The following is a 25,449-nucleotide window of genomic DNA, read 5'->3' on the forward strand; positions in this document are numbered from 1 at the left end:
TTGGTGGTCTTCTCTGTGGTCGTGGCTCCAAAAACTGCTGCTCCTGCTCTGCAATTTTGTAAAAGTCTGTTCAAAGGTTTTCTTTGCTGGACAGCATCATCTTCCTGGAAGCCAGCTCACCAGACTGGGCTTTGGACGAAAGGAATGTCCAGAATGTAACACAATGCTAATCTAATTATGAATGTGGATTTTGACGGATTTTGACATGACGGAGCACATAATGGAGAGTCTATATTTTTTGTTGTCACACATATCCTCTCACTCATCATGCTTGTGTGCCCAGTGTGTGTTGATTGATGGGGAGAAGGCATGAGAGACGACCCTGAGTGAGGCAGGGGGGTTCTTCATCAGCGACCAGCAGCCTCTGGAGTATCTGGACAGACACAGCAGCGTCGCCTGCCTTGTTTCTGAGTCCAATGAGAAGGGATGAGACTCCAAAGCAGTGGCAACATGTATGACATATAAATGTGTAACAATCTATATAATCTTCTTACATGAAGCTTTGAGAAACCTGTGATTCAAATTAGTGCATAGAATCAGGGCCGCGTGCAGGTTCATCAGTGATCCTCTCTCTCTCTCATAAACTTAAACCACCAACATTCTCATACTGAAATAATGTGACTGCAATGTCCTAACGCATTCTAAAAGAATGATATCAGGTTACATCCAACCCAAATCTGTCACATTTACCTGAGGTGTCCTGATTAAAAACCAACTGAAAGAATTGCGCACATTTTACACACTTTTTAAAAATGTCTTCTCATCTATATATCATATTTCTATTTATCATAATTTTAATTCTGTAAATATTTCTTTTCTTGGTTGGAGCAGCTGCATCGGAACCGTGGATCAATAAAGTACCTCTGATTTTGATTAAATGCCGTGAACACCAACAACTAAATTCCACTGGCTGCCTTTGTGTCGTTGGTTGTATTTTATTATTATTAAAATCTGCGAGCCGTCTGCACGGGGAGTTACCGCTAGAGGGAAGTGACGACACACGGTTTGTCCGGATTTCAATCGCCCCCCCTGAGAAAACTGTGATTGCCGTGTTCGGCCAGCAGGGCGCGCTGTCGCGTGTGTGAACAGGCCTGTAGGAGCGGATTCCCCCTCTTGGCGGCAGCACTGAGCCGCGGACAGGAAGAAGCCCCTCTCACGGACTAATGGCGTCTCTCCGGTGCGGAGCAGCTGATTTCCTACCGAGCTCGGCAGCCGGAGCGGCGGAGAGGTAAACGCACCGCCCCCCGGGTTCCCGTGCAGCGACGCAGGGATCTGCGCCGCGCACTTCACGGCCGGCGACCGACACGCGGGAGACCGCGCGAACAACAACAGACGGGGGAGAGAGTGTCAGCCGCGGCCCGTGCTCCCCGCCGCGCTGCTTATTTATCTGCGGTGTGTTGTCATCACTACTGTGGGGGTTGTTTTTTTTTGTGTGGTTCTTTCGCCGACGGTGGTCGGTGCTCGTGTTGCACCGGGGCCTGGTCCGGGGCGCTGCGGGCGACAGGAGCGGGTCAAGTGGTTCCACCCCGACGTCGGAGGGACACATCAACGACCATGGGCATCACCCCCTCACAGATCTCCTCCTCCTCCTCCTCCTCCTCCGCCTGACTGCTTGGCCCTGTTCGTTAATCCAATTCAGGAGATCATCGTTTCCCGACCTTTCCCCGAGGCTACAGCATCAGGACGGCGGTGGCTCAGAAAGCCAGGTAGGTGTCGTGCTCCCATTCCCACGGAGCTCTGGTGAAGTGCGTATTCTCGCCATTTCCTCGTGTGTGTGTGTGTGTGTGTGTGTGAGACTGTAAGAGATCGTGTACCTGCAGCAGGCTGCGGACACCTCCTGCGTCTGTCTGTGGAGACACCTCAACTCCCTGTTTGTCCTATTTGTGGATTGATCATATGTGTATGTGGGTAGACGACAAAGCCCTGGCTTCATCCATCACATCAGTGAGGATTTCTCTCTCTCTCTCTCTGTGTGTGTGTGTGTGTGACACTTGATCCGAGTTGCTGTAACTGTTTCCCCCCCCCCCCACCCCGCAGCCTTGGATCATATTGGTTTTGTGTGCAGCAGCTGTGGCGTGTTGCTTCTGAACTCCCGAGCGCGACATGCTCTGAAAGGTCACTCACTGGGCCCTGCTATTTCCATTTAAAGAGCAGCAGAGGTGCCCCCTTCTCTCAGGGTGTACGGTCAGATTATAGATGTGAGTATGGAACCGGGTAGGAAACCAGTAGTCCGGCCGAAACACAGTCAACATTGTGACGAAGCAGTCGGCCCAGGGTGCTGTAAACCGAGGCTTGTAAGGTCCTTTGCATCGTGTGCTATTGATTCTCTCTCTCCAGTTTCACGACTCGGGACCAGAGACCGTATATAGAAGTGGTCGTAGTCGCCGGGTCTAGAACATGAAGCCAAAGCGGAAGAGCCTGAAGCCTGTATTCTCTGGAATGACCCGCAGCGGGTGACTTACGGAAATAAGTCAGTTTCTATGGAAGTCAATGAGAAAATGACGCAACGTGTCACTCGATCAACAAAGTCACTGAACATTTTCCAGAGGAGCTTACAGTCTGCATCGCTAGTTTCTGGTCTTCTTCAATATAGCGTGATGTCCATTTTGAAAAATGATGTGATCATTTTCTCCACCGGAGGCTGCAAAACGGCAGTTCGCACAACCAGTGGGTGGCGTTGCGGTGGGTTGCCACTTGTTCTAGACATATTACAGGAGCTACGCTGCTCCCTCACTTGTTCTCTTATACACACAGTTGTGCAAGTTGTGTATCTCACATGGAATTTCACAGGCCAAGTGAAGTGATGCACTTTTATTCCCCCCCATTCGTTGCAGAAGGAGCCTGCTCCCCTTGGGGGAATAAAAGCACCAAGCCGCTACCCTCCCCGTCTGTTACAGATTTGTAGAAAACAAGAGAAAGATGTCGAGTGCAAAACTGTAACGCATTCCTCAGGATGACCGACGGCAGTCCGCCCGTTCCCAGAGGAACGTGGGGATGTGTTTACTTAGAGAGGAGGAATGAGGTTGTGATGCCCAGAACTCACTGTGCCCTTGCAGTCTGTGGAGGAGAGTGCACACGTGGTCAGAAAATACACACATGTGAACGCACATGGGAAGACATAAGCACACAGGCGTGAACGCATGAAGGCCACGTTACATAGGCGAGGACGGGCAGTGGTTTTTGATGTTAGCTCCCCTCGGTAAAAAGGCTTGATGTGAAACTAAACAGATGCTCCGTGGCGGAAAGTCACAATCGCTGACTCAGCTTCGGGTTGGCTCCTGACAGATTTGTCGTGTTCTGGCTTGATGATGAACTGTAAACACCGAATGAAACTATCACGGCCTCGTCTGCTTCATATGCTCTATATACGTTTTGCTCCTTCATTTTAAAGTCTGGTCTAATCGCCAAAAACCTGTCTTGGACCATTGCCTCTGTTTTTCCACGGTGACGAATAAGTCTGAGGGCAAATGTCCAGATCCTGACGGGAGGAGGTGCAAAAGGAAAACCCTCTGGTCAGCTCCGATTCACACAGCAGCACCTAATGTTAAGGAGATTAGTCGGCCTGAGACAGAGAGGTGAGCTGGAAATGTGACACCCGTTTAGTTTAAATACACTCAACCAGCAATTAGAACTCACTTACTGTCACTTCCTTGTTACCTGTAAAGTCGTGTGCACAGACTGGTCTCACTGCGTCTTTAAGGACCAGACCACCCAGAATGTACCGAGTACCGTGGCCACGTTTCTGAAGACGCTTGGCGTTCTCCGAGTACGTTTCCACAGAGCGCTCCAGTTGAAGCACTCCTTTATTCTTGTGACACTGACACGTGTAGTGAAGAAGTCATTTTTGGTGTAATCTGGTTTCAGGGCTTGTAGGCTGCTTGTGTGCAATCGGGTCGCCAGGGATTATGCAACAGCCTAACCGCCTTTTCAGCAGGGAGTTGTTGAGTGTGTGTGTGTTGGTTCAGGGTGGTGCCCGTGTGCCCGTGTGCCCGTGTGTGTGTGTGTGTGTGTGTGTGTGTGTGTGTGTGTGTGTGTGTGTGTGTGTGTGTGTGTGTGTGTGTGTGTGTGTGTGTGTGTGTGTGTGTGTGTGTGTGTGTGTGTGTGTGTGTGTGTGTGTGTGTGTGTGTGTGTGTGTGTGCGCGTGCGTCAACAATGCAGCCACTTGACATCTACATAGCCCCTGAAAATGATGTTCATTACTCAGTGAGCACTTTACGTCTTTGGGTTATGTCTCGTATCCGGCCACTTAGGACTGCGTTAGGATGAGTTAGGGATTGTTAGGAGAGCATTATGTGATGCTCGTGTGTGCTGTGCTTCTTCCAGACCGTCGCTCTGCGTTTTCTTTTTCTTTTTTAGTTTCCCCCAGACAGGTAGGGCTCGTAAAGTGAAGCACTGTTAGGTAATTAAGTGCACCACGGATTCTCTCCCGACGCTTTCCAACATTTAGCAAGTCAGGAATGTGCGAACCGCTGCAAGCCGTGGGGGGTTGAGTGAATCCAACACAAACGGAAAAAAACAAGACCAAAAAACAGAACTCCTTTTTTTTTCTTCCTATGAGCTCACAATTATGTGTTTATCGTCTTCAGACGCTGAAACAAAGAGCCAGTGTTTATGCTGTCTGCGAGCACCAGCCACACTTACTGACCCCCGTAATGAGGGACACAGCCAACATATTTTTAAGAACCGCTGTAACTGCAATTCTACGACAATTTTTTTGTTTAGTAGGATATTTTACTGACTCCGGCAGAAAATGGCCCCGATGAAGATGACGGGTGGAGTTTTACAGAACTAAGAAAACTCTGACTTCGGTAAATATGTTCAGATATTTGTGTACATCCCACAAATTCACACCTCACGGGACTCTTTATAAAGTAACTTATTTGCGGGGCGATAAGAAAGGTCATGGAGAAATATTTTGCAGGAGGAGACATTAGTTTTCCACCCACGGTAGACTGTAGTCCAACAACAAATCATGTGTCATGTCCATTAAAAGGGTACAACTTGCAATTCAGCTCGACTGGGGAATAAGCCAACCCTTTACTCTCGCTACGTCTGTCTCTCTCGCTGGTGCTCTCCACCCACATGAAAACGGCGGAATACAACACGTTCGTTCTCGTACCCTGCCTGGAGTCATTCTTTTCAATGTTGGAAATCACCAATTGAATCGGATGTCGATGAGTCAGGAGGTAGGAGTGTCGCTGGTGAGCCAAACTCGGCTGCAACCTGGCGAGGCCAGAGGAACGGTGACGATATCAAGTCCCTGTGTTCAGGAAAAATTTTGGTTGTGTGAAGTTGCAGCGTGCTGGTTCCTTCTACGGATAAGGATCATCGACAGAAATAGGACGCTCTTCTTGCATTTCTCATATGTGAAAGGCATTGCCTGGAATGTCAGGTTCCACGGAAAGGTAATATGATCCCATCTATCTGAAAAAGAGAGTTTTATCAGTAATTCTGATAACAATTTTCTCCCTTGCTTGTTATTTTGTGATTACCCAGTAAGATAAGTGTTAATGATGTTCCAACCCTGACAGTGAGTGGTCTACTGAGGGCAGCTCAACCTACACTCTGCGCCTCCTATCTCATTCTGGTGAACACCTCAAAGGGATTTTTTTCTTTCTTCCAAAATTGTCACAAACATTCATTTGGATCCTGTTTGGAATCTGCTGGTCAAAATTCCTGGGTCCAATTAGACCCAGGAATTAACTGCCAGACATTAAAAAACAAATGCACACCTTTTTATGTTGCCTCTGTCCTTCACCTTTCCTCCCTGAACTCTCTCTTCTGGTCCCAACGTGAGGTCTCCGTCTCTCAGGTCGGAGCTGAAGCTGTTCCTCCCGGTGCTCGCCCCAGAGGCCCTGAGAACATCTGTTGTGTCGACTGGATGCGCCGCGCTCTTTCAGATTGTGTGCATTTAGTTGTGGATCGCTGTAAATCTTTTCATTCTGCTTCTTGCTGCCGTGTCTTTTTGATCTGTTGCATTTGTTTTTCGAAATGGCATCACTTCTGAATTTGCAGTGCGTTTCTCCTCGGGGGGGGGGGGGGAATGTTGCGGGATGTTATAGCACATTTGTACTTGTCAGCCTTCGTAGTTTACATCCTTTGCGTATCTGCGTCAAGCCCGACAACAGGACGTCAGCGTATTTCCTAGGGTCGGTTTTGGCTTCCTCCTCTAAAGGGACTAAGAGACTGTGCTTCTCTTACTAGGCAGTGGCTCGCCAGCAGAAAGGAGCGTAAGAGCTGGAGGGCGGAACATAACGTGAGAGACAGAGTGTGCTGAGGTGCACGAGGTGTGAGCAAATCCATCTGTGAAGGATGGTGTATTGGAATGCCTGCCACGGAGAGACCGCAAGCAAACAGGAGGCAGAAGTGGGCGCATGACATACTGGAATGACACACGGAATGCTCCAGTCTGTGCCCTCTTGTTTTGTCTGAATTGCTTTTACTCTGCGATTACTTAAACTGCTTGTGAATTGTTTAGCCCGCTGCTGGTGAGAGCCTCACCGTCACCCACAGATTAAGGCCCTGAGTGGCTCTCCGCTGTAGTGGCTCTCTCTTTCTCTGACCATGAAAACTCTATTGTCCGGATGGGTGACTGCAGGCTTCACCATGCAGCAGTCACGCTCATTGGTTTAGCTCTGGCTATGTGCTGTTCTCCTGAGAGTTGTTTTCACAGCTACGGTGAAGTGAAATGGCCTCGGCGTGTGTTAGATTACTGCAGATGTAGCCCCGCGCTGCAGAGCTCCCTTTGCCTCAACATGCACGGCAACAGTTCGCAGTCAGCATAGGAAATGTGTCCCAAGAGAGTTGTGTGTGTGTCTGTGAGAGAGCGTGTGAGCAGATATAGTTTGAGATCCTGAGAATTTATCACAGACAAATACGATTGTAGCCTTTGTCGCCTTGTCCTTCATCTCATCTTCTTATTTTTATCAGTCTACTCAGCCACACTTCCATCAGCTCTAATATTTGTTTTGGATGTAAATTCACAAGGAACTGTAAAGAGGCGTACTCAAAGATACATTGGAAATAAGAAAGAAAGAAGAAAAAAAACTGCCCTTAAGTGAAAATATTCTAAATTAAGGCAAAAACATTAACCAACAAAACTGAGTGAGTTCTGTCACGATGATTTTGGCCAGTTTATTTTTGTTGGAATTTGTTTTGTATGGAAGAACAAATAGAACTTTGGAATCAACTGTCTTTAATGACAAACTGAAGGGAGTGGTTGAGTCCAGACATGCACGTGGGCAGATGAGTGGTGTTATGGCATTAGTTTCTTCAACTGTATTAATACCAACATCCACAATAGAGAGTTCAATCAGCATGTAAACATGAAGACTGACGCTGTGGAGCAGTGAGTGACAACAGATTGCCAGCAGAGTCCACCCTTAGCTCGGGCTCTCTGCATCCGTCGATAGCAACGGGCTCGGTGTGGCGCGCTGGTCGTCTTCACTCAGCTTCCCTGAGAACGGGTGAATTGTTGTGTGTTTATTATTATTTGTGTTGTACAGAACTGGACGTTGTTACTTTCTCCATACGGTCTCATCATGTTGTTGCCCTGGACCACAGGACAAGAATTGCTCGCTTCAGACTCCAGTCTGAATCTTTTGCTCTGTGCTGTGTTGCTCGCCAGTATGTCATCACATATGTGTGGATGCTTACTGCTTTGTGGAATCAGAACAACAGGGCGTGTTGTTTGCTGTCTCTTCTCCTCCAGGTGGGTTGTGGAAACTAACTAATTTTAGGTCAAAGAAAAGAAAACACAGTCAAATGGCTTACTACCAGTTGCTCAGACAACAGTATGATTTTGCAGTTCTTCAGCATGTTTCGTCGTCGGGTTGTCACCATCAACAAGCACACTCAGTAAAGTGTGTAGAAACCAGCCCGAGCAGACCTGTGTGGTGACATTATAGACAAACAGACTTTGCAGTAAGTTATTTACTTTGAGGATTTTGGGCGCATTGCAGCAGAGAGACTACGGGGGTTTTGCCCTATATACCCAGGAATGACCACTGTTACTGTCAGTCTGACCCACACTGCTCAACACACTTACTAGGCATCATAAAACACACACACACACACACACACACACACACACACACACACACACACACACACACACACACACACACACACACACACAGCTTCTCCATGCAACTCACAATGCCAAATTACATCAGTGTGATTGTGTAACTTGTCAGGGCATGGAAAAACTAGGCCTATCACCACTTGGCTCCCCCCTCCTTGTCAAGGACAGACGGTGACTGTCCCCGACCGCTGTCTCTCAACGAAAACATGTCACCTTTCACATTCAGCGACTGAGCTGTCCAAAAATGTAAAATACAAGCCCCTGTGTGTGTGTGTGTGTGTGTGTGTGTGTGGTTTGTGTTATGAATGTGATATATGATTAAGAGAATAACACTCCCACATGCACAATAAGACCTATTTTATTATTTGAACTATATCAACCTGTGACCCATATACACAATGACCTACATTCTGCCTTGGTAAACGTACTCGAAATAGACACTGGCATGATAATCTGGCATGAAATCTTTAGACACCTAAATTAGGGGAAAATGTATTAATATAATTACAGAATTAAAAAGTTGGGGTAGTACGTCAGTGGTTCACTGAAAAAATGTAAACTTAATAAATATGTCTGTGAAAGCTTTCCTTGCTAAGGGAGTGACCAAACGCTGCTCCTCAATACACCCCAACTCTTAAGAACCCTGTTTGGTCCGGAACTTTAGCCTTTCAGTTTAGGCCAAACCAAAGTATCAGGTGTGAGTGGTGCCCACGTTCTTCCTGACAGCATTGTTCTTTATATTTATTATTCTATTAATTTTCTTTTTTTTATTCGGGCTGTGCTGCAATTATAGTCCATGTTGTCCAATGATATATTGTTAAAATATAGCTTTTATAGAGGGCTCATTTTAAGTTTTTATGGATGAATTTATTGTGGATCTTGTGGCAGGCGATTTCTACGCTCCCTCTGGAACCAAACGCCTCCGGCAATAAGGTGACAAGAAGTGGCAGGCAGTAAAGGTGAGCCAAGGGAAATTGGCACATGGCCGCTCTCCACCTATTTTTTCCGGCTGTCTCTTGCCACTTTTCTCTGCAGCAGTGGACACAGAGAGGATATGACATAAGTGAAACTTAAAGGCCCTCCTAATTGGCGATGAAGAGCATGATGCCGCTCTTCGGGGAGTGAAGGCAGGAAGGAACGGGGGAGGGAGGAGCAGACGACAGGATCTCTAAGTGCTCTCTCAGATCCTTTGCAGACTGGCCAATCTAGGTTTTTTCCATTTTTACTGAACTACAAATTACATCTGTTGTTCATGACCTCGGCCCAAGAGGTTGTGTGATTGGTTCAGTTTGTCTATTTTTCTTTGTTAGCAGGATTATTCCAAAATGTATGGACGGAATTTTTTATGAAGGATAGGTCTCAGGCACCGTTAACAGGTGACTATATTTTGGGAGATTCTCCATCTTAACATTTTGAATCATATCTTAAAACTTTTCAAACACACATAACATTTTAAGAATATGTAGAGATGGTAATGCAAATTGTGGGGGAAACAGCATATAGGTGGGGGATTGTTCAGCCAGTGTGATTCAGCACACATGGATTTTGAGGTGAAAGAAAGAAAAAAAAGATGAAATAATTGAAGCCGTATGCCAGACAGAAATGTTGAGAAGAGTGAACTCGAGACGGGAATAGGTTTTCGCTGATGAGACCAGTCGGGACAAAGTTTGTTTGCGTCAGCTAGTATCATATCCTGCTTCTTCCCACATTAATTTTGCCGGAGCAAAATAATGGAACAAATTAACTTCTACTGGCTTGTCCCCAGACTTCAGGTAGAATTTAATCAGCACGGCTTCAACCCTCATTCCTGCCTCGCATTCTGCATCTAGCTGAACTCGGCGCAGCCTTCAGTCTCCTCTCTTCACTGCCGTCTCTCCAACTCTCTGAAAACTTCCCTAATTGGCCGGCTGCAGGTTCCTGTAATCCTGCCGAAGGACAGCTCTGTGCATGTGTTGAAAGGATGTTGATGTGTGGATGATATAAGAGAACGGGTGAGAGAGAGAAAAAAAAACATGTGGGCTGCTCCCACTCCCACAGTCGCGGACAGTTGTTAGCAGCTTTCTTTCACATAGCAATATGTGAGGCACAGTATATAAATAGATGCTTATGCAATGCTGTGATGAGCCATTATATAATTACACACAGTTAAAACTCACGTCTTCTCAATGTTTTACATCAGAGCACATGACACTGGTGCATTGACACTGGCCCAGTTCAGCTCATGAATGTGAAGCTGCAGTTGCTGTCGTCATGTGCGGCTTCATGCTGTAAGCATATGGAAATCATCTCACCTCCCGTCTCTCACCTCCCGTCTCTGCCTGAGTCAATTCAGGTGAGAATATTACTTTGTTCTTTATGCATTTAATTAGAATGCAGCGTGGCGCTGCTGGTCTCTCGTGCGAACACTGACCAGAATAACAGTGAAAACACCCAGGTTGCTGTTAGGTATCAGTTTAGCTATATTTGAAACTCTGTTATACATTTTTTTTTAAATGAAGGGCTCAAGATGATAATTATTTTCACTGTAAATCACTCTAGTATTTCAATAATAGAATATTTTTGGGGATACAACATTTCTAAGAAACAGTGGAAAATGGCGAAAATGGGAAAATGTGACATTTTCTAGTTGCTTGTTTGTATTTCAACTCGAGTGAGTGAAGCAAATGATGAGGATTTTGCGTCTTTCACGTCATGCTATTTGCCTGTTGCCAGATTGAATTCATCTATATTCAATTTAGTATTGTTATCCATTAACCACATACTGTACGATTTGATGATAAAACTAAATATCTGCTCTAGGCACTTTGACTTGTACTAATGTGACCTTACAGTGTTGGGCAACACTGTTTTGTGTATGTGTTTATTTTGCTTTGGTATATCAACATAAATAAAAAAAGGCTGCATTACATTTGCTATAGCTGCAAAATGAACAATCCAAGTTTTAAAGGATGGTATCGTACTGTATATGCTGCAGGAAGAAAATCCCTTTGATCCCAGGTTCTTCTCAGTCGCCCCTCCATGAACATTTCCACCCCTTGTTATGCACTTGTGTGTGCGTGCGTGCAGTCCCTGCAGTCTGATGACTGACACGTGGTGCCCACTGCTCAAGATGGATGTTTGACTTCTTACTCACTTTTGATTCCTGTTTATTGATTTTTTTTCGTTTTTTTTTCAATGACTAGATTTCTCTGAAAGGCTCTATTTGAAATTAAAGCAAGATTGTTTGTGTGTTTCTCAGTGATAATGGCCAGTCTGTTTGATAATGCAGCAGAGGGATCGCACTGCACCACCTTTTCTCATGAAAACTCATTTCCTCTTTTGTTGCCCTCTCTCTCTCTCTCTCCTCTCCCACCCTCAGGCCATCCTTACAAAACTGTTTCATTTGTCCCCATCGACCCGCTTTGTCAGTATTTTAACGGCCAATATAAAGTCTGGGAGGAGAGAAACTGATTTGAATGTAAAAGCACACACTGTAGTAGAAAGTCTTGTTCTGTACAGTGTGAATTAGTCTTTACTAATGATTTTTTTTTTTTTGCCACAGGGCTAATGGTGTATAGAAGCGTAGACCAGGAGACAGATGAAGGACGTGCTGTCATTGAATCTCAGCAGTGTTGATTCCCACACTTCAGGCTACATCTACACCACTACATCATCAACAACAACAACAACCCTCCATACTGTACTACTCTTGATTGAAGTGCCTAAAACAGAGAAGTTTGGAAACGCTGCTCGCCCCATTTTAGTTAAAAAAAAACTCTGTGTTGTAGTATGAACTGCCATGTTGGCAGAATTATGTTCATACTCATTAAACTTTTGCCCTCGTCAGACTCCTTATTAGCTGCGTCATGCATCAACTCTCAGCCCAACTTTTAAGCTTTCGAATCCCCTCCTCTCTTCGGCTCCACCCTGATAATAACAAATTACAATTCATGCTTTTTGAATAGGACTTCAGCACCTATACATAACAGAGCTTCCTGCCCGCAACATGGGACCAAAGACCTTTAACACCTGAATTTGTGCTGCCATGTCGTCAGTCTTTGCACACAACTGCAGTGTGGTCAGAGCATCTGCATTGTCCAATCACCTATAGATTTCCAGTTGAGTTTCTTTCCAATAATAGACTTCCACATAGGATACTCTAATGCCTCCTCACTCAAGTCTCCTTTGGGATTCCTCCTGTTCCCCCTCTCCTTGTACCCCGGCGCAGCTTTAAGAGAACTGAGCTGCCGATGCTGACAGCAGCCCAAAGTTTTTTTGTGTTAGATGGGGGAATAACGATATATGAAATAAAAGAAGAGAGATTGAGACACATGCATCATTTGTGGATTGCCTTCACCTATAGCACCCCAATGATAATCAAGTGTTGTTAGGAGCAGCGATGTGAAGGGATAACATATCCCTGCACAACGAGAACACGCACACACACACACACACACACACACAGTGTGTTTTCCTCTCCACTCCCCTCTTTGGGTGGCACATAGTAGTCGGCACAAGAGTCCATGGAGCGATCACGTGAACTCTTCAACCTCTCTCCTCCCACTCGCTGTGTTTTCTTCTGTCTGCAAACAAGCAGCTGCACATTGAGGCAGACGCCGGAGGAAACAAACTGGGATCTCTCCCCCTTCTTTCTCCTCTGCCGTACGTCTCTCTCTCTCTCTCTCCTTTCCAGGCCTCCTTCCACCTCCAAAATTCTCCTTCTGCGGTTGCTAAGCAGCACGGGGAGGGCTCGACAGTGTTGACGTCGTGTGCGCGGGGCTACTTCCTCGGGGGGCTCTTTGCTATCAGCTACCAAGGGAAGGAGAGAGTGAGATGAGGCTTCCTAAAATAACCTCTCCTGACTCGCACAAAGGGGATGCAATGACGCACGGTGAAGGGAAAGGGAGAAGTGTTGTTTCATACTGAGTGAAAATTTCACAGGGAGCTGAGCCAGCGGATAGCTACAGGAGTTCTCTGAGCCTTTTGAACTATGTATTCTTTTTACTGCCAGAAAGCATGGGGCTTGGAATAAAAATGAACACAGCCGACAAGGGCCGTTTAGTCACAGAGCTGGTGTCATTCTGCATTCGGCAGGCCTGCGTGCGTGTGTGCGTGCGTGTGTGTCTGCCTGCGCACTGGACTTACTCACAATTAATTTTCAGTCTGGGCTCATACCGTCATGCTGATTGTGTCGCAACAAATACAGCTCTTCTTGGACGCCACCGACAGACACAACCAAAAACTGAGTTTGTGTTTCAGCTCTGTGGCGGTGAAGATGACCACGGCGCGGTACCGTCCCACCTGGGAGCTGGCCGTGGACCCCCTGGTCTCATGTAAGCTGTGCCTTGGAGAGTTCCCTCTGGAGCAGATGACCACCATCACACAGTGCCAATGTGTCTTCTGTACACTGGTGAGCAGGACACCTCACGTGCAGCAACAGGTTTTCCTGTCAACAGGATGATATATGTCAAAACAAATCTACAAACTGGTTTATAAATAACATTTTAAAATAGCTTTTTATTGAAGAATAGAGTCACGGTCTTCAAAAATACAGGTAGATGCAGGACAATCTGTTCCAGATGTGCTGGCTCCACATCAAAGTAAATGCAGTTGTCAAAGTCTATTTTAACCTAATAAAACCTATACAGGATTTTCACTGTGAGGAAATTGTTTCTGGCTAGATCCAGAAGCCATTACCAATGTCCCAAAAATGACCATTAAAAATAGAAGCCACTTCTTGGAACACGGTCCGGGTGGTGGTGGCGGCAATTACCAAAGTTCAGTCAGTGGAGTTTATTTTAAAGGTCGACCACAATGTCAACACAAAAGAAGTCTGATGACTCACTCAAACTACTTTATTATGAACCATTTTATTTTTGATATTCATTATTTAAAAAGGCTTTCATTTAAAATTAGTACAATGAAGTAAGTACAGTTAACTGGACCAATAAGAGAACATAGAATACAAGCCCATTATATGCTTTTGCACATCTTAACTTTAACAGAAATTATGATACCTCTCGCCCACATTTTTGGATTTTCCGCTTTCTATGGGATTGGTTGTTGGTGATAAGTAGGGGTTTGTTACTGTTCCTAAATATTTTTGCTATAGTTTAACTCATTCTGGTGCTGGTGGTCTGTTTGTTTAGTCTTTTATTTATTTTTTCATTTCACTGACTGACTGGATATTGAACTGGGTCTATGTTTCATTTGTCTCTCTCTCTCTGTTCCCTCAGTGCCTGAAGCAGTATGTGGAGCTCCTGATTAAAGAAGGCCTTGAAACTGCAATTAGCTGTCCAGACTCTGCCTGTCCCAAGAGAGGACACTTGCAGGAAAATGAGGTATTGATTAAAGGGGGGGAATCTAGTTTTACTCAGATTGTCATAAGTTTAGTGTAGCCATTTATTTGGTGACTCCTGTGTGTTAGAACATAACTCACTGCGGATCAGGCTCACAAATATAATGTCCAATAATGTCCAATATATCTTAGCTCTGGACTGAGAATAGACTTTTGGCAGTTCAGCAATTTCAATAGACATTGGGGACTTCTGTGCATGTGAGGAAATTGCAAAACAATCTGCCATTTACATGTACATGCAAATGCTGCATATGCAGAACTGGTGTTTGAAATGAGAAAATGACTGACATCTTAACATCATCCCCTCCCACATTTAAAAGTAAGAATTGGGGCATGTTGACAGTTAGTTTAACACCTGAATGCCTCCTCAAGAGGACTCTAACTCTAAATCTAACCTTGGTCGGGGGGCTGTGTACAAATATATTCTGGCCATTGGATTCTCTTTTACTGTCTCCAAAGGGGACAAAGAGCCTTATTAGTGAGTGCGGGGGCAAAATTCTGATCTTGTAGAAATTTGCATTTGACATTGTGCTGGAAAATGACATTCACATACTGGATGTATAATTGCTTGTTGCTGCTTTCGTCTATAAATATGCACAATGACCTGTTTCTATTCCCCTCCCACCTCCCTTCTGCCTGCAGATTGAGTGCATGGTGGCCACGGAGATGATGCAGAGATACAAGAAGCTCCAGTTTGAAAGGGGTGAGTCAGTACAAAAGCAGCCGCAGTGCAGCGATCGGTCCTCAGTGTGTGTGTTTGTGTGTGGGCAATGACTGTCAGCCTCAAAGACACGTGGATCCTCCTGTCCTCCAGGGATACTATATTTTACCGTGACACACAAAAGGATGACAACAGTCCTGTTCTGCCCATGCAGCTGAAAATATTTGAGAAATGCATGTTTGCTCATTAATTTTCAGCCTCCTACACTTGACAGGAGATGACTACTGGTTTTCTTTCATTACCCCTGTTGCTCAACACTCGACTTATTCGGAATTAAATGTAAAAAATTTGACTTTTGACAAATTAGTTGTTCATTCCAACCGCAAATAATCATGCTGGCAAGGGGGTATTCTTGTGACAGGACATCAGGCTTAATCACCTGAGGTACTGCAATATTCAACGCTTTCATCCTCATCAAAGTGTAACACCGACTGCCATTAAATATACATGAAGGGGGAAGCCTCTCAGACTCCGACTCTAAGAGGTTTTAATTGGATTGGTTTGTCTCCAGATTTGCAAACTGTCTGACTGACTCTGATGGAGGTAGATCTCTTAGCATACAGATATTTAATTAAATCCTTTTTTATCTCTTGACTTGGTGTGTGGCTACGTATTCACACTGTTAGCAGAATAAATGTTAACCTTCTGATGGAGGCTCAGATTCCAGGGCTGGAAATCTGATGACGGCTCTGTGCTGCTCCGCTCCACGCTGTCAATCCAGACATGCTAATCAGTAATATTAGAGTTCCGCTGCTGCCAAGCTGTGTTATCATTGTGATGTTATTCACCCCGCAGGTTCTCCCCCTACACAGAGGTGCAAGCTGTACACAGCATGGAAATCACACTTGCAGCAGTAAATACATGATCGCAAAGACAAACATATATAGGAACACGGGGAACTGAAGTAGAAATTAAAATCCTCAGAAAGAGCAGTGGATGCTCCCTGAATCAGGGCAGTCAGCTGTCTCATCAATGTCCCAGTCATGACTCAGGCAGACACAGTTGCTGTTACTGTTCCATATTTCTCAGGCTGAGCTAAGAGTGCGTGTGGAATGTGCGCTCGCGGTTCCTGGCAATGGAGGCAAGGGGAAGGAAGGAGAGGATACAAGGACAAGTGCATCACGTTGTGAAGTTAGACCAGAGCGGGCAAACAAACACAAGAAGCAATTTCCTAGCACAAGCTGATACAAATATGGAAATTGCAAGGCCATTGTACCGTACTTCGAGGGTCTGCTCCGTTCTCTCAAATCACAAAAATCTGTCTATAGGAAGAAGACAACATTCTACCAAGAAGATTCTTGTGAACTGATCCTGTTGCTACAGCAACTGTGCCTGACGCTGATACCTTTTTTCTTTTTTTTTGCCATCAGAAGTGCTGCTGGACCCGTGCCGGACCTGGTGCCCTTCCTCGACCTGCCAGGCCGTGTGCCAACTAAAGGAATCTGATTCTCCAGCGCTGCCCCAGCTGGTACAGTGCGCCGTCTGCGCCCTCGAGTTCTGCTCCGCCTGCAAGGCCAACTGGCACCCAGGGCAGGCCTGCCAGGAGAACAACCTGCCCATCACCTCCTTCCTACCAGGGGAAAACAGGTACGGCTTTCTACCTGTTCATGAATAAACGTCCCTTGTGTGAAAACTTGTTGTTCTCTGAATTTTCTCTCTCATCTCTTATTATACCATCAGACATTTTCTGACCTCTGTATTCAGCAAAAAAGATAAATAATTGATCAATGGTTTAGTGAAATGCCAAAAATGTTCTTGCTCGTGATATCAAACTAAATAAATATGGGTTTTGGACTCTTGGTCGCACAAAACAAACATTCGGAATGTTGATTGAGGCTTTTATAAATTGTGATTGGCATTTCTTCTTACATTTTTAACTTGCAAAAACATTATTGAAACGTTTAATAAGTAGTTAGATCTAAAGACCTAAGCAATACATGTTCGCTCAGTTCATCAGTTACACATTTTATACCCCATATATGTTATATTGTTTTAAGTAAATATAATAATGTATTCTTTTTTTTAACTCATTCTTGGAATGTTTCCACTGTATCAGGCCTCGTTTGCAGATGCAATCCCTAGAAACTATATTAATTTTCTTTGCACCGTTGTAGCAGTCCTCTACATATCACGCTCAACTCACCGGACTGGAGTTCAGGACAACTCGTCAATACAGAGCGAGACTCATTCAGTGCAGCCTTAAACACAGACTGACAGCTGCTCTGGCTCTTTCGCAGCCTCTGCTCAGCTGAGCATCAGCCAAGGCTCAAGTATAAATTAATAGGCAGACATAAAACAATCTGCTGAACACAAAACCGCAGCAAAGCGCTCTGAGATGGGCTCATTGTACATTTCAAGAATACGGTAGCCCATCTGCGAGGGCAGGAGATGGGCCGCCCAGAGTCGCATGCAGCTGACCTGTTTCTGGGTGATATCCTCTTAGCCTGGAAATGTCATTAGCTTTGCAGAGCTTTTCCTTCTATCTGCCCAGGTCCAGGGCCCAGCTCGGAGGCCACATGCAGCGAGGGGACAGAGGATTAGTAAAGTACAGTTGGGTGTAAAGAGCCTTGGTGTTTGAACTACACCATCTCACCATGACCGTGTCTCAGAAAGATGGACCCCCAGACATTGTATGACGTTTGAATGTCCTCTTCATTATACTCCAGTGAACAGCCGGCTTAAGTGAAAAGCATCACATCAGACACCAGGTGTCAGTTTCTTATACAAATGTCTTTTCTTGTCCTATAGACGTTGGAATTATTTTAACTAAGTCACTGTGCAATGTGGACTGATGAGATTTGCTGACGATGCTCCCGGGGGTGGAGGAGCTATTTAAATTTTATTATTATTATTATTATTAAATGCAGAACAATAATTTTGCACACTACCTCCCTTTTAATCAAATTTAGAGCAGTCGTCAGCTGCCAGATGTCAGATGAATGGTTGTGTATAGAATAAGCTGCACTGTACTGTACTGTAGTATCAGTTCACGGAGTATTGGTCTGGAAATGAACGGAGTGTTCGCTGCCCAGAATAACGTCTACCTGCTCGTCTCCAAAACCCAGGAGAGTCAGCCCTTCACTGAAACAGGAGCATTTCATACGGACAATAGTGACACAAACAGGAAGGAAGAAGAAAAGTCTGGGAGGGAATTCAAGGCCATTAAGTGACTGTTTTTTTTTTTTTTTTTTTTAGCAGAATAGCACCTGAACTGAAGCTATCCACCATCTCACACAATCCTGTTGAGTCCGAGATTGTAAATATTGATCATGGCTGTAAAAGCTATCTCGCTTCTGAAAATGTCACTTTTGAATGACTTTTTTTGTTAACAGGCCTGTGTCTCTTTCCTCCCCAAGCTCTTTCTATAAGAACGAAGAGGACGACGCGCCGATCAAGCGCTGTCCTAAATGCAAAGTTTACATCGAGAGGGACGAGGGCTGTGCACAGATGATGTGCAAGAACTGCAAACACGCCTTCTGCTGGTACTGTCTGGAGTCGCTGGATGTGAGTTGGTCCTCACACATCTCCACATTCCTTGATCGTCACTGCAACAGAGAGCAACATTATAAATCTGTACAGTTTGATACTGCAATACTGCGCTCGCAAACTTCGATAATCTCGAATGCAGACATCATTTGTCTCCCTGTGACGGCAACAGTTCTCTTTACCATTATTAACCTTGGTGTTGATAAGAAGGGAATAGAATATGTCTAGGTTTTTTTTATTCTTGGAATTCATTAAAAGGATGAAAATAACTGTAAATTGCAGCCTGAGCCGGACGTGGATAAAGTTGACTTATGAGCCGCTCTGCCTTATGTAATCTTAATTGTGTGAGTGCAGGCGACTGAACCTGCAGGTCATTTAAAAAGCAATTTTCTCTCACCTGCCGTCCGTGTCTTTCAGCCTGCTAATGGTCAGTCTTTATCTGTATCCTGTGTGTGTGTGTGTGTGCGTGTGCGTGTGCGTGTGTGTGTGTGTGTGTGTGTGTGTGTGTGTTTGACAGGACGACTTTCTCCTGATCCACTATGACAAAGGGCCCTGTCGAAATAAACTGGGCCACTCCAGGGCGTCTGTTATCTGGCACAGAACACAGGTGAGACTCCCATCGACTTCCTCCTCCTCCTCACACCATCCTCTTTACAATCACTCGGGTTCCGTCCCCCACACATATCGACGCTGCAGCATGTGGCTGTGCACATGTTCTCTGGGTTCGATGACTCTTTTCTCTCGCCCTGACTCACACTCTCACATTCAGCAGTGGGCTGCTATTATCTTGACAGCACAATAGGAAAAGCACAGCTTGGTCGGCACGCAGTGACAAATCGCTGGTGGTCAGTGTCCTGCTGTCTGCTGCAGAGCCCATGTGCATTTTTCACTTCATAAAAATAAAAAAGAAAGGTTTACAGTACATAGCCAAGGATGCTTCTTAACCTTTAGGCAACCAAATGAAATGACAGATCAACATAAAGGATTGGATATAACATGCACGTTCCCACATTGGAAATGACAGATTACAATTGAAGGATTAGCCATGACATGTAATTTCCCACATGACGTGTTTTCAGTCTGTGACTGTTGTTCAGCTCCCAAATTTCTCCTCGCCGTCTCGTCTCAGGCTGATGAATCCATTCGAGGGCTGACGCGTCCCTTTGTCCAACATACTTGTTATTTTGTCAACATTAGCATACACGCTGGCATCTGTTGCCCAGTGGGGCAGACTGAGTCATATGATTACAGATCAGCTGGTGGAAGCCTGCTACAGCGTCGCAGCTCTGTGTGTCTTTGTCTCCCTCTTGCTCTCCTCACGTCACCCTGCTCGCTCCTTCACATCTAAAAAGCCTCCCTCATAAATACAAGATGTACAGGAGAAAACGTGTCTAGCAAAAAACCCTCTCTTCTACACGAGAGCCATGACGTCAGCTAGGGGGAAGGTCATGTTGTAAACACAATAAAGACCAGAAAGTAATGTAGTAGTTTTGTCTTCTTCTTTTTTTTAATGATGAGCCAAAACCTGCCTGCAAGTGAACCTCAAAAAAATCTGTCTGTCCTCAAATCAGGAGTGAAAGTATGGTGCTATTATAAGTCACTTTCGCATGTGACTGCTAGTTACATATTCGAGCCTGCGGCTTTGAATTTGCTGGTCTCTGGCTCCCCCATGTGGTGAATCCACCACATTGTCCTGCTACAAACAGTACAGACATGTTCAACTCAGTGGTTCACCGTTAACAGTCCCTTTTCCATTTCCACAGTGCTGCAGCTGGAACATAACCACCTCGTGCGTCCGTTGATTTGAGAATTATATGATTGTGTAACTACATGTGAGATGAATCAAAAAATCATTAAAAAAAATCCCAGCAGCAAATAATAATTATACAAAGGAGAAAAACGTGACAAGATTATATTTAGTGGTTGCATCCATCATGCATGGCTGTTACAGTCTGAGCACTGTACTCTACTAAACATCACCATCTGGCACTATTTGTAAATATGCCTTTCTTTATATAGGTATCTAAGTCATTTTTTCTTGCTACAAGTGTTTTTTTGCTCCTATTACTGGTTTTATTTAAAAAATATATCTTTCTACATTTTTTACACTGTTGTATATTTATCTTTGACGAGAGAGAGGCCTGTTGTAATTCCATTGTACCTGAGTATAATGACAATAAAGATCTTTCTGATTCAGGTGTCAGATTTCTGTTATTGTAGGGTTTTTTTTAAATTTTGCCTCTGCAGAAGCAGATCCTGTGTGCACCTTTGCTTTGTCTCTCAATGTCAAAGACACTCGGCACCGATGAGTGTGATTTAAATTAGTGATTCAGTAAGAGGAGAAAAGCCTGATTTGTATGACCTCATTGTTTATTAGAAGAAAGGGGAACATGGCTTCATGTAGCATTTTGAAGCCTCAGTGCAGTCAAAACAAGCTTTGTAGTTTGAGTGTTGTTTAGTGACATCTGCTGGCCAACGTGTGGTATTGCAGATTGCTTAAATAGATTTGAAGGCAACTGGAAACTGAAATCACAGAGAACACCCTTTTTTAAAATTGATATATATTTTCCACTACAAGTACAATTACATTGATAAGTCGAAACATTATGTCTATGACAGTTGCAGCAGATCCTGAACGTTTAAATAAATGTGTCTTCATTTATCTTATGGTTCTCTCTCTCCTTGCAGGTCGTGGGGATCTTTGCCGGCTTCGGCCTGCTCCTGCTGGTCGCCTCCCCTTTCCTCCTACTGGCCACTCCCATCGTCCTCTGCTGCAAGTGCAAGTGCAGCAAAGGCGACGACGACCCTCTGCCAACCTAAAACACGCCATTAAGAGCTGGAGTGCAGAGCCATTCCAAGGATGGGCCATCTTTTTTTCCTTTTCACCCCTTTACATTCTTTTCCTCCCGCCAGCTTCGAGAGCTTCATATTTTTGGACCGAGCCTGCTGCTCCAGCCCCTGGGCCGCTCCCGGGGTCCATCGCTCTGCATGAGAGAGAGGCGTGGCAGAAAAGCGAACCTACACCTTGGCCTGAAGAGAGGTGCAGGGTCAAAGGTCAGAGGAGGTCAGACTTGTCTAAGGACTACCGTGTCCGTGTGTGTGGGACGGCAGGGGTTTGGGGATGTGACGGAAGACCGGGCCACTTTGAGTGGCCTTACTGTGGGAAACTGTGGTGTGGTCAGTACAAAGGGAAAAAAATCAATGTTGGGAAATCCTCTTCTCTTGTATGGACAACGTCGTGCAGGAGCCACTTCAGTAAAAGACACATCTTTTTCTCCCTCTGTTTTTGTCGGTTTGTCGTAACGCAACAAAAGCTTTTTCTTTTTCCACCACCACACGAGATGTAGCTCTACAGATTCAGTCCGTAGCATTAGAGTTGCACCACGCTTGTCTGGTGTTCACTCGATTTGCACACGCAACATGATTCAATCGTCATGTTCACGGCCGAGGTCGAAATGGGAGACTGTCGTCACTCGACTCATTCGTACAGCACGTCCTCTTGATGATGTCAATGTTTATAACCCGTCGCTTTTAATAGAACCGTGCTCAGAGTTGTGTGTGTGCGTTGTACTTTTGAGTGTTTTTTCAAACCGTTAGGTACATTTATTGAAGGGGATCGCCACTCAACTCTAAAAACGCACTTATTAAGGAACTATGAAGACTAGTTTGTTATATATCAGCTTATACCCAAATGTTCTTTTTTGTGATTATTGTTTCCATCTCTCCTAATTCCTTCTCCTTGACACACCATCCAGACGTTACACTCGATTTAATGATATGTCCCAGACTGAGTGGCGATCCCCTTTAAGTTCAGCATTCATTTGAAGTTTATCAGAGGACTTTATATCCACATGTTGTGGAACCTTTTTCATACTTCACAAAAAAAAAAGACTCCTGTAATTCTCATTCCCCAGGTGGTCAAATAGAAATTAATAGCCTTAAATTGAGAAGAGCCAAAATCTGGCATTTCCCCCTGTGCTTTAAAAAGTCAAAATCCAAATATTCCCAGGGAAAGCATGTTTAAAAAGCATTTTTAGAACACAACAGTCAGTGAAGCCCTTTATATTCAGATGATTCTATGATGTCACCCATATGCCACGCTGTTAATAGCCATACTGTAAAAAGAATAAGAAATAAAAAACTGTCCTCAACTGATGTTCTCTGTGACATTGGACCTGTATTTCTTAAACGTCTTTGAGGACGAGTGCTGATTAAAATCCATCCAACCATTTGAAACTAAACTCCTATTAGAGATTTAACAAACACCCATCGGCCAACGCTGCAAACTTGCATAATGTCAGTGGTCCGAGTGTCGACGCCGTTCCATCTTGTTGGCAGGTAGTCCTCCAACAACGAGCAGCTACTCCTCGCACGGACGTCTGAAAAGCCCGAATACAAAAGAATGTTCCACTTTCTGGGCACATAATTATGAAGCTGCTTTATACTATATCACTTTATCTATGCAAGTTTGTACATTACCATTCTGAAAGGCTATGGGTTGGTTGTGATCAGCCGTCAGTCCTCGGTACGGGTTGCATAGTGAAAGCTGCAGAATGTCACAGTGCACGTGCGTATCACGGTGTTTTATTTCATCAGGTTCAGAAACGATCGTCATCTCTGCTGCTGTTCACAGTCTTTTAGTCCTTCTTCAAGGTCGCTAGTTCCACAGAATTTGGACACAAAAAATAGTTATGTCATCAAAAATCATTCAGTTATAAAGATTTTTATTTTTGTTTAGTTTTGCTACCGTGCAAAGTCATAAGCCAATGACATTATCCTTTCCTTATGGTGTGATTCATCGGTGTCCATGTAGCATTTCACGAGGAGTGTGGCTACAGTTACCAAAAAAAGTGATATTCCACATGATATTCCTCGTTGTGAGTAGCCTTAAGTTCTGACTATCTTACCGGTAGCCTGATGCTTTCACTGACCTCACCTATTGTACGGGCATGAGCGTATGATATCAAAGCCAATCCAAATTTCTACCTTTCCATTTACCTTCAGCTCCTTAACCCTGATATAGTTCAAGTTCCACGAGCTTTTGTTGTTTTCATGACAATCGTGCCAAGCAGATTTCCTGGAAGGGATAAGGAAATAGAACTGTACGTGCATTTTGACCCTTGTATATTTGTAATGTATTAACAGTTTTTACTGAGTGGAGAGTATTTTAATGCTTCTTTTATGTAAGCGCTACACTCTATATGAGTTTGTGTGTGTGTGTGTGTGTGTGAGTGCATGAGAGAGCGAGAGAGTTTTGCAGCTGAAATCCTTGTCGACAGAGAAGTCAAAAACATATGAGAGATTGCATCTGTACTTTTTAAGGGTTGTTGCGGTTCAGTCAGTCACGGGTCTGATTTCAGCAGGGTGAAAACAAATTCAAAATATGTTCAATTAAACACAAAAATGATCATCAAAGTCTTGACAGGCACACAATTACAAATGTTCAATAAACCAGATCCATTTTTTTTTTCTTTGCTCACTGTATATGCTGTATTATGCAACAAATGTAAAAGGGCCAAACAACATCTCAGTCACATCGCAGAATTACTCTGGGTTTTTTTCTTTTGGGACAGAAGAAGTTTGTCTTGATAAAAAGGTTTAAAGTCACTTGATAAACATCAGCACAGATGTTCGAAACAGTTTGACTGAGTTCCCTTGAGTGGGAAAGTATGGTTATTTTTATTTTTCAAAAGCTTCAAATCTACTTTGCAATTATCCTAAGATCAAGTTTGGTTATGAGCAGCAATTTTATATTTTATAACCTGTTGTGTCAAGAGATGAGGCTGCATGAATTTTCTCTGACTTCTACATGTTGAATATTACTATATTGTAGCCGAAAATGATCTTTGGAATGGTAGCGTTGCCACCCATCTTTTTATTTTAATTTTTACATTTTAAAAAAAATATGTTTTGATGTGAAATATCCTCCATTCAGCAGGCTGGCTTCATGTGTTACTGTCTCTCTTTCTTTTTATAAGCCTGTGTTACATCATAGTTGTTGTATTTGCATTATGTTTTTAAAAGTGCATAATTCTTCAGGCCCGATCGGTCAATTAAATTTCAATCAGTCATCTCAGTAAGTGGATTATTGTCAGAGGAAACGCCGTCTGTATACACGGCTTCTGTGTTTAGAGATGGTAAACAAAGTTTCTCGTTCATTGGAAGTTAATTGACCTGGGTGTTAACGAAGAAATCAGCATTGTAAAATTCCATATTTCAAATCCACTCTGTACAACTTTAGACTCGGCATCTCCGTATATCTACAGTTCCACTAACACTGTGACACCAGGTATTAAAGTTGTTGGTTTTTTTGTGATTCTCTTCTCCTCCTTCATTTCCACAATGTAGTGACATATTTCAAACTTGACCACGAGGAAGTGGATAGTGTGTGAAGTGGCTCCCTCTGGTGTTGAAAGTGTTAATAGCTCTTGTTTTGGTTGACAGGGAGACCAGGAGCACAAATCATCTAAATCAGTCTGCAAAAGATGCAATCTAAAAAATAATAACTGTCATAGAACTAGAAAATCAAAAGTACAGTTTTATCATTTAATTACTATTTGAGTTATCTAGTCTCAATGCTACAGTACAAAATGACAAATTCCCCTCAAGTGTAAATCATTATTGAACAGTCGGAATATCAACAATAAATGGTGACAAGCAAAATAACGCTTGTATCACAGAAAATGAGAAATTGATGTCACTGGAGTATATCATTTGTTCTCATCTTTCTAATTAATAACCTGAGATACACAAAATAACTTTAAGAATGTTGCTCTTTGCATCTCCGGAGGCGGATTTATCATTTTCTGCTCCTGACAACAA

The 25,449-nt window shown here is 44.1% G+C and overlaps 1 protein-coding gene and 1 long non-coding RNA gene across 14 annotated transcripts in view; one reads left to right on the forward strand and one right to left on the reverse strand.

Moving 5' to 3' along the window:
- Positions 1–1,114: 1,114 nt before the first annotated feature.
- Positions 1,115–24,943, forward strand: rnf144aa (ring finger protein 144aa). 5 transcript variants are annotated; one of them, XM_047337559.1, is made up of 11 exons: positions 1,115–1,706; positions 8,972–9,042; positions 10,263–10,415; positions 11,625–11,762; positions 13,322–13,472; positions 14,299–14,403; positions 15,063–15,123; positions 16,512–16,728; positions 18,498–18,645; positions 19,145–19,234; positions 21,316–24,943. In XM_047337559.1, the coding sequence occupies exons 5-11, from the start codon at positions 13,338–13,340 to the stop codon at positions 21,445–21,447; spliced, it is 888 nt and encodes a 295-aa protein (XP_047193515.1). In that variant the 5' UTR covers positions 1,115–1,706; positions 8,972–9,042; positions 10,263–10,415; positions 11,625–11,762; positions 13,322–13,337; the 3' UTR covers positions 21,448–24,943. The 5 variants fall into 5 exon arrangements, with proteins under 5 accessions (XP_047193515.1, XP_047193516.1, XP_035465636.1 ...); XM_047337560.1 differs by lacking the exons at positions 8,972–9,042; positions 10,263–10,415; XM_047337561.1 differs by lacking the exons at positions 1,115–1,706; positions 8,972–9,042 and having other exon boundaries at positions 9,085–10,415.
- The window catches only part of LOC118285852, a 147,190-nt gene continuing 144,887 nt past the window's right edge, over positions 23,147–25,449 (reverse strand). For 7 of the 9 annotated variants that reach the window (XR_007032175.1, XR_007032174.1, XR_007032178.1 and 4 more), the window contains one exon: positions 23,154–23,284. This is a non-coding gene — a long non-coding RNA (uncharacterized LOC118285852). Of the gene's footprint in view, positions 23,285–25,449 lie in introns of all 9 variants that reach the window. The other 2 variants (XR_007032171.1, XR_007032176.1) reach the window with 2 other exon arrangements.

This window comes from Scophthalmus maximus, chromosome 15 (assembly GCF_022379125.1).
Source record: "Scophthalmus maximus strain ysfricsl-2021 chromosome 15, ASM2237912v1, whole genome shotgun sequence".
NCBI classification, from domain to species: domain Eukaryota; kingdom Metazoa; phylum Chordata; class Actinopteri; order Pleuronectiformes; family Scophthalmidae; genus Scophthalmus; species Scophthalmus maximus.

What these genes read in the sequence shown, in the direction of transcription:
- rnf144aa (XM_035609742.2), top strand. Translation starts at nt 5,386, where the DNA reads ATGTCAGGTTCCACGGAAAG. An exon ending in ATGTCAGGTTCCACGGAAAG is followed by an intron (nt 5,406 to 13,321) that starts GTAATATGATCC and finishes TTTGTGTTTCAG; the next exon opens with CTCTGTGGCGGTGAAGATGA. An exon ending in GAAGCTCCAGTTTGAAAGGG is followed by an intron (nt 15,124 to 16,511) that starts GTGAGTCAGTAC and finishes TTTTGCCATCAG; the next exon opens with AAGTGCTGCTGGACCCGTGC.